Genomic DNA, 9,514 nt, shown 5'->3' on the forward strand with positions numbered 1-9,514 from the left:
TTGTTCAGACCACCTTGCTTGTCGTCTATTGAGCTGTTTAGTGGTTGTAAAGGTCAAGAGGTTTGAATGGTCACTGTAAATAGTGATAGGATAGTTTGCCCCTTCAAGGTAGCATCTCCAATGCTTTAGAGAACATACTATGGCAAGCAGTTCCTTGTCTGTAATGGGATAGTTTTGTTCAGCTGCTGATAGCTTTCTTGAGTAAAATGCCACAGGCTGTAGCTCTTCTTGTTTGTCTTTTGGAGCTTGGTATAAGATTCCAGAAATAGCAAAATCTGAGGCATCTGTCTCAAGAGTGGCAGGTTTCAAGGGGTTAAAGTGTAGTAACATTTTCCCTTCTTTAAATTCTCCTTTAAGAGCATCGAAAGCATCTTGCTGTGTCTTATCCCAGTGATACAAAGTGTCCTTGTGAAGTAATTGAGTAAGGGGTAAAGCCAAGGATGTATATCTTGGTATAAACCTCCTGTAATAGTTGGCAAACCCAAGGAAAGACTGAACCTCTTTAATGCTGGAAGGAATAGGCCACGTTTGTACTGCTTTTGTCTTTTCAGGGTCCATCTGAATGCCTTCTGTTGAAATTCTATGTCCTAAGAAATCAACTTGAGACATATGGAAAAGACATTTCTCAAGTTTGCAAAAGAGTTGTGCTTGAGATAGCTTCTCTAAGACTTGTCTAACATGTAGAACATGCTCTTGAGTGTCTAAAGAGTATATAAGAATGTCGTCTAAGTAGACAACAACAAAGATATCCAAGTAAGGTCTTAGAATATCATTCATGAGAGCTTGGAAAGAAGCAGGTGCATTGGCAAGCCCAAAAGGCATTACCTGGTATTCAAAATGACCATAGCGTGTTCTGAATGCTGTCTTCCACTCATCACCTTCCTTGATGCGTATCAGGTTATAAGCTCCCCTGAGATCTAACTTGGTAAAGATCCTTGCTGAAGAGAGCCTATCTATGAGCTCAGGGATAAGGGGTAAAGCATATCTGTTTTTAACAGTGACTGCATTAAGGCCCCTATAATCAACACAGAGACGCAAGGAGCCATCTTTCTTCTTGACAAAGAGAATGGGAGCTCCTGCTGGTGAGGAAGAAGGTCTGATAAAGCCAGAACTAAGGTTCTCATCTAGGTATTCTCTGAGAGTTTTCAGCTCTAATTCAGATAGAGAGTAGATAGGGCCGTAGGGAGGCATTGAGCCTTCTGCGAGTGGTATCTCATGGTCATAAGGCTGGTGCTTTGGCAGAATTGATGCCTTTGCCTTGTCAAAAAGATGTTGGTAGTCTTGGTATGCTAAAGGCAAAATGACCTCCTGAGATGATTTCTCCAAATCTGAAGTAGCTGCTATCTCCAGGACAGGTTGGAAAGGTTTAACCCATATCAGAGATGATATATCGTCCATAGTTTGGTCAAAATCCTTGATCTGGGACAAGTTTGAGTCTTGGACCTGAATAGGGGTAACTGAGGCTTGAAGGGTTTTTTCAGTATTGAGCTCAGGATTTGAGCTAAACCCAAGCGATAAATGCTTCCAATTGATAGTTGGATCATGCCTTTGAAGCCATGGAAGACCTAGGATAACTGGGTACTTCATTGGTATAACATCTAAAGAGATGGTGTCTGAAAATGTTGATTTTCCTAGGGGAATCTCAAGTTTGAGTACTGGGGTGTTGCAGGTAATGGAACCTGAACTGATAGGAGTTCCATCAATGACTCGGAGCAACTCTGGAGTGCGTTTGGGAATTGTAGGTAACTGGTGTGTCAAGATGAGGTCTTGAGATATAAAGTTGCCTGTTGCCCCTGAGTCTATCATAGCCCTTGTAGACAACACCTGTTGTTTGAAATGGAGTTGAATAGGGATTAACAGGTGTGTGAGACTCTGAGAAAGCACCATCGACACATCTTTGTTGTCTAGGGGAGAAGTTATAGTCTCAGTTGAAGTTGTGCCTGCTAGGGATTTTTCAAGTTTTTCAGGAATAGCAGTTGTGACTGTGTCTGAGGCTGCTATATGTTTTGAATCAGCACTCCCCCGTGCTGAATAGCACTCCTGAATTCTGTGTCCCCCTTTGCCACAGTATAAACAAAGGTTGTTGTCCATTCTGTGTTTTCTTTCTTGAGGGGTAAGTTTACCCCTTTTCAGTTTTTGAGGGTATCCTGTAGGCTGAGGTGCTGGATTTGCTGTAGATCTCTTTATAGAGGCGTCTAAGTCCATAGGTTCAGGTGCTGAGTCCTTAGCAGTTGGTGTAGAGGTGTAATTGTTGAAATTTCTTGTTGGATGCCAGTCTTGGTTCTTCTCCTTTCTTCTTTCAAAAAGCCTATCATCAAGTCTGACAGCTTTCTCTATAAGCATTTGAAGTGTTGTAGGGCGTTCTTCTTTGCTGAGTTCATCCTTAATAGAGCTCTTGAGCCCTTGGTAGTAAGTGAAGACTAAGGCTTCTTCATTCCAAGTCAAGTGAGAAGTGATTCTCCTAAATTCTGTTGTATACTGAGCAGCAGAGGTCTTTTGACATAGCTTCTGTAGCTCTCTTTCTGCTGTAGCAGTTTCGTTAATGTCTCCAAAGGTCCTGGTAAGTTCCTCTTGAAACTGGTCATAAGAGGTAATCAAAGGTGTAGTGGTATTTTGGTTGTTGCCACTAAGTCTTCTAAGATATGGCTCAAAGAAGTTGAATGCAGATCCACGGAGGTAGCTGGCAGCGAAATAGATCTTCTGAATGTCTGAGGTGAACTGATGAGGCCTGAGGGTGAAGTAGATGTCCAGTTGCATAAGAAATCCCTTCAACTTCCTCCTGTCTCCATGGTATAAATCTGGTGTTTGCATTTTAGGAAGTGCACCTGGGGTACTCGAAATAGCCAGAGGAGCTGTGGGAAGCTCTGTATGATGTGTCTGAGTTGAAGATTGTGTTGCTGAAGTGTTGGCTTGAAAGGTGTTTTCCAAATTCTCAAGTTTGTTTGCTATAGCTTGTATAAAGGCAAACAGTTGTTGCATCTGCTGTTCAGCAGTAGTTGTAGGAGCTTGGTCGTCCTCCATTGTAGTATCGAAGTGCTGCTATAGAAATAGTTGAAGCTTGAAGCAGGCAAGGTGTAATGGTGGGTGCACCAGATATGAGAATCTAGCCACCCAAGGAAGGGATGAATTTACTAAGACAACACACTGTCTTAGGAAACAGAGCCAAAGGGTTGTAGCTTAGACTATTCCACAACGCAGCAATCAGGTGTATGATGTGGTGAAGTGGTTTAGACAAGTTGCAACAAATGTTGAGTCTGAGAACTCAGGGGTAAGTCAGAGGTTAGCACCTCACTGACTTTTCAAAAACAGAGAATAACAAGATCAATGCTTGGAAGCTTGGAAAAGACGTAGAAGTATGTGCTAGTCGATTTACTGTATTGTCTGCTTGCCCTTTCTTAAGGAAAGGGCAATCCTATTTATGCCAAAGGAGTGTAGTTCTCTCATTTTCCATGACTTTCCATGACTAACCAGGCTTGGTAAATGTATTAGAAATCAAGTGCGACCCACAACTAGCTTGCTAATCATGTAGTGAACGTAAGAGAATCCCATAGAACCATCTCTTGGGTTCCTAGCCTATAGGAAGTGAAAAGGAGGTCCAAGGTCAGAGTACCTATAGACAAATTATGTCATAACTTAACCAATCTTGTGGGTAACTAAGGAGCGATGACGTGTAATGAATCATAGAGGGTTGTAGAAGCTTCTAGAGCTATCGTTCATGTTCCTAGGCCTCTAGTTGGTAGAGATATGCCATGTGGTAGTATTGGCCCACCCCCTTAAGGAGGAGATTTTCTTAATAACTTGTTCAATGAGTGTCCAAATGATATGCCGTGATGTATGTAGCATAAACAGATGTAGTAGAAGAGTTTGCAGCAATCGTTGAGTAGTATTGCTTCTGTTGTTGGTGTGATAAGCCAAGATATGTATGGTGACTTGTAGGTTTGAGGAGGAGATTTCTAAGTTTGCTCTTGAGTTTGATAGCAAACTGAGTGCAACGAATGTCAGTATGACAGGCGGCCGACTTCTGGTAGTGTCGGATCTCGGCGACGATCCGTTCTTTCATATAAGTTAGTAGTGTGAACAATATTCTATTAGAAAAGAATAGCATACTGTTGACAGAAGCCTTGCTCAAAGGAGGGACAGGGCGAGGGGCTTGTTGTGGGAAGTTGGAGCCAGGGTGATCCCGCTCCCAGTTCCTTTTCTGGGCATTGTAGCTCCAGATCTTTTCTTGGCGGGCTCGGCGCGCAGTCTTGTGAATATCGACTGTTTGTTGAGTTAGTAACCTTGTATTGCTTGTAGGGTAGGGTGGAATACTTACCGTGGCGCTCAGGCTTTTGCTTGGTGCGAGCCATGGTACAGATGTGAGCGAGAGCGATATCTAAAACATGTTAATTTGCCATATTGTAGCAATTTGGCGTTACTGCTGGGCGTTACTGTAGTTGTAACGCCCAAAGAACAAAAGGGGTGAACTTACAAAGGTTGGTGACAGAAGGAAAAATTGCTAGAACTTGTATATTAGTAAAATAAACACAATACCGTTACTCTACAGCGTTACTGTAGGGTTAAATCAAATGTAAAGAAGATTGAACTTACCAATGTTGCTAGACGCGTTATCTCAGAATTGTTGTAGAAGTTAGGATCGAATTCGAAGTAAGGGCGCTTAAGTGTTGTTGCAAACAAAAAAAACTCCGTTTCTTGTTCCAAATCCGGACGTGTCAATAACAAAGAATAGTACGAGTAAGTTAGCAAAGAAACCACCCTTACATTTGATTACCTCTGATTATTAACTTTCTTTTAGATTTCCAAATTTATTGACTATACCGACCCCGACCAGTAAGTAGTTGCGCCCCTACTTTCAAAAGACGTCCGCCTTGTTAGCACATTGAAGTACTCTCACAACAGTATAATCAAAGCCAGTGCTAACAGTAACGCCCTATAGTAACGCTCATCAGCTCCAAATCGCCTCTAACGCAACTTTACCATGTCGTCTCCAGCCACTGCGAAGTCATATGAGGAGAGACGCGCGGAAGTCATTGCAGCTACTGCCCACACCATTGAGCTCGCTCAGAATGCGGACCGACAGGTATAACAATCCTACCATCCTGATATCAATTGTTCTAGAGCTGATAGCAAAGCTAGGCTATGAGCCGTGCACGCCGTACCCGCCAGGGTAAAGATGACTGGGAGGGCCTTACGGCCAATGAACAAGCTGCCGTGTTAGCTACAACGCAGCAGGATATCATGGACAGGCGCACCGCTCGTGGTATTGACGCCAATTCCCGCCTCACAGCCGCTATTAATGATGAGAGTGCGGCTATTGCGGCCATTAATGCAGAGGAGCTGGAGGAGAAGTTGAAGGCCCTACCAAAGGGCGAAGGCAAAGCTGTAAGTAATAGCTAAAACATGACGATACTATCTAACATAATGGTTAGACTGGCAAGACATCGACTAGCGACAGCGGTGAAGAAAATACCTTAAAGGATATCTGGGCCAGCAACATGGTCCCAGTCATTGAGCGCTGGGAGCGCAATATTGCCCTTGCTGGCAACATCCTTATGCCCGAACTCTCAAGGAAGGAGATCGAAGAGTTTGCTGGGGGGGTTAGCAACCCTGATAATATCAAAGAGTTCGTGAAGCAGTGGGAGAATAACAGCAATGCTGATGTTGAAGATGGGCTGGTAGATTTTGATGATGATGGTGAAGAAGTGGAGGTGGTTATATCAGAGGATGAGGAGGACGATGATGAGGACGAGGATAGCCTCAACGGCTTCATTGTCGGGGTTCGTGTAGAGGAGGAGGAGGTGGAGGAGGAGGAGGAGGAAGAAGAGGAGGAGGAGGAGAAGGAGGAGGAGGAGGAGGAGTAAATTCACGTCGTATACTGTACTATAGTATACTAAACCAATGGAGTTTTTGTGGTTACTGAATTCCATTTTGAGATCTTCTGCCGTTACTATCTGCCGTTACTATCTAATAAAACTATTTGTCAGTACTCCGAATAGTGACTACTGTACTCATAGTAACGGCCAGCAGTAACGGAAGAGAGCCCAAAAGCAAAAAGTCAGCATGCTTCTACTCCTCGGCTGAGCCAAGGAACACAGTCCGACCAATTAACAGTCAAACGCTCTTTGCAATTCCAATTCATATTACACTAGCTAGGATATACAGACTCTGCATCCAATAAAAATAAGGGCTACTACTCATCATCTCGGTTACACGTAGGCTACAGTAACGGCCAGCAGTAACGGAAGAGAGCCCAAAAGCAAAAAGCCAGCATGCTTCTACTCCTCGGCTGAGCCAAGGAATACAGCCCGGCCAATTAACAATCAAATGTCGGTTATACAGTTTAACTTTATATTATGCTACATAGGAAATATAATCGATCTGTATCTACTTAGGGTTATACACACTGCTCATTATCTTGTTATATGCTGTAGCAACAGCTAATAGTACTAGATATAGCTTCGGACTTTGAAATAAGATAGGGCTAATGTAGCAAATTGTTAAGCCAATGAAACCAAATTGCTGATTTTGTAATTTAAAACTCGTAAGCGTTACTCTCTAGCGTTATGGTAAACCTAATTAGAGCTAGACAAAATTGTTTAACTCCATAATACTATGTTCAACTAACACAAAATAGGAATAGCAAAGAGTAACGGCAATGAGTAACGGCAATGCGTAATGGCAATGCGTAACGGCAAAGAATAACGGCAAAGAGTAACGACAAAGAGTTCAAATATTACCCTATTGCAATGTGGCATTCTTGTATTCTGTACTACCATTTGTTCCGTTGCAAAAGACTATGAAGAAATGGCCGTCCTTCCAAAAGGCCTCACTTAACATTCATCATTCGTCTGATTGACCTACACTCCTACTACAGTACATTTTCTCTATCCTCTTAACAACATGTCGAGCCCAAGCCCATTTACAATGATGAATCAGTCACAATTTGAGCATCCGCTTACCTCTGACACTGAGGATATCAACTTGCCTTTCGAGCCAGCACTTATCTTCTCCCAAGATGATGTACTGAGTGGAATTGAAGCTCCTCTTGATGAACTTCTTGAAAAACTACCCAAGTCTCCTAATAATTGATATGTTATATGGAAGGAGGATACCGCTAACGAATGGCATCAATGGTGGACTGCGAAGATTTCAAACAACATCAATCGAGAGATATTCCAACATATGGTTTGGACAAGGTCGAAGAGGTCCTTAATATGGACTCAATTCTACCAAGGAGCTGAGGTCCGAACTGGCAATCCTAAGGTACTATGTCAGTTGTGTTGGAGGGCTTTTGCACACCCTAAGCTTCGACAAGGTGGGAGTAGCACATCTACTTTAACCCGACACACCAAATCTGGCGCTTGTAGTAGAAAGGATGGATCGCAAACTCATTTACACTTAGTAAGTTATCTATCCAGTGGTCTAGAGTAACGTTCTAGAGTAACGCTAATGACCTTCTTTAGCTGCCGCGTGCGCATTTGGAAAGGAATACCATACAGCCTTTCACACATACAGCATGGCGAGAGCAGTTGATTATAGCCATAATTTAATCAAGCCTCCCTTTTCGAATAGTGGAGAACAAGGAGGTGCGAAAGGTTCTAAACATGTTGAAACCCGACCTGGAAATTCCACACCGGACAGTTATACGCAAAGAATTAACAATGCAATTTAACAACGTCATGGAGAAGCTACTATTGGATTTACCGCCTATGGCAAAGGTTTCAATTGCCCTTGATGGATGGCAAAGTCCGTTCAAATTAGCGTTCTTAGCAATTACTGTGTATTATATCACTGATGATTGGCAATGGAGAGAGGTGAGCAGATTATAACTTATATAATAATATATTAACTTACTAACATACATCTTATAGTGTCTTATTGGTTTCGAGCCAATGACTGGAGTCCACTCAGGACAAAATATGGCAGCTGTTGTACACAATGTACTGGAACAATTCAATATTACGGGACGACTTTTTTGCGTGACAATGATAATGCATCAAACAATGGAACAATGCGCAAGGAACTTGAGAGCTACATGAGAAGTACTACACAAGAAGTAGAGTGGAGTAGTGATGCAACAAAAATACCATGCATGGCACATGTTATACAGCTAGTTGTAAAAGCTATGCTAAAGGCCTTCAATGTCGACATAGCTGAAGAAGTTATAGATGTTACTGGTGTTTCAATTACTGATGATACGACAATCACATCAGCTATTAGAAAGGTTAGTCCATGATAGTAACGCTTGATAGTAACGCTAACTGACGTCAAATACACAGATACGCACTCTTAGCAATCTTGTAAGCAGGTCTGCAAAGAAAACTGAATTATTGCTCCAGAAGCAATCTGATATAGAAGCAAAGAGACTACTGCAGCTAAAACGGGATATTGATATACACTGGAATTCTACATATGACATGATAGTCCGAGTGATAAGACTACGCATCCCAATTAAAAGTTGGCTTGAGGAACAGATTATTAAGGAGCCTCATCTTGATCAATTCGCATTATCACCAACCGACTGGAAAAAACTAAAATACTTAGTCGCTCTTCTGCGGCCCTTTGCAGAATTTACTCATCTTATTGGAAACACGAAAGACACTACAATCAACCATACATGGAATGTATACAATACATTATTTGACCATCTTGATGATATTAATCAAAAGCTATATAACAAGGATACAGCATCTAATCCTTGGGTAGACGAGTTTACTGCTGCTATTACTGCAGGTGTTGCAAAGTTAAGGCACTATTATACTGAAACTGGTGGTCCTGTTGAACAGACGTATGCTCTTGCTGCAATTCTTGATCCATCTCAGAAACTGGACATTTTTAACGCTCCTGAATGGGACCGTTCCCACTCAAAGAAGTACCGCCAAATATTCTTAGATTACTGGAAGGCTTACTATCAAAAAGATTCGAGGGACCAGCATGAGGCAGTACCGCCTTGCCCCTATACACCAACAAGTCTTAATGCGGTATTTCGGATGAACCGGCAGCTACATAAAGGGTGGCAGAGCCCATCAAGTACCAGCTATAATGAAGCTGAGCGTTATTTAAATGCGCCAGTGGTTAGTGCTGATGCAGATACTCCAGTGCTCCTAGTGTGGAAGACCTTAGAGCTCTCTTACCCTTCAGTTGCGAAGATGGCAAGGGATATCCTTGCAGTACCAGGTAAGCTCCTACAGTAACGGTTAAGAGTAACGCAAATATCTTACAAATCGCTTTAAACAGCTACTGGTACTGGAGTTGAGCGCATATTTAATATTGCCCGCGATATCCATGAATACCACAGGGCACAAATGAGTACGGCTACAGTTCGAGAGTCGATGATTGTTAAACACTATCATAGGTATAAGTGGGAACTTGATAATCATTGGGATAATATAGACCATGTATTTGGCGCTCCTGACCCAGACTCTATAATTGAGGACTCTGATCGACAAGTTGCTATGACGATGGTAATATCATCTGACGAGGAGGATGCTGAACAAGACCTACCAGACCCATC

General features: G+C 42.4%; 1 protein-coding gene across 1 annotated transcript; it reads right to left on the reverse strand.

Annotated features, from left to right (window-relative positions):
• Window positions 1-3,802: 3,802 nt before the first annotated feature.
• Window positions 3,803-4,349, reverse strand: VC83_01472 (uncharacterized protein; the record flags this gene model as incomplete). Its single annotated transcript, XM_024465150.1, has 3 exons — window positions 3,803-4,053; window positions 4,108-4,260; window positions 4,316-4,349. The coding sequence occupies 3 exons, from the start codon at window positions 4,347-4,349 to the stop codon at window positions 3,803-3,805; spliced, it is 438 nt and encodes a 145-aa protein (XP_024327386.1).
• Between the last annotated feature and the right edge of the window lie 5,165 nt (window positions 4,350-9,514).

The sequence above is a fragment of the Pseudogymnoascus destructans genome (assembly GCF_001641265.1).
Source record: "Pseudogymnoascus destructans isolate 20631-21 unplaced genomic scaffold scaffold_3, whole genome shotgun sequence".
Classification (NCBI taxonomy): domain Eukaryota; kingdom Fungi; phylum Ascomycota; class Leotiomycetes; order Thelebolales; family Thelebolaceae; genus Pseudogymnoascus; species Pseudogymnoascus destructans.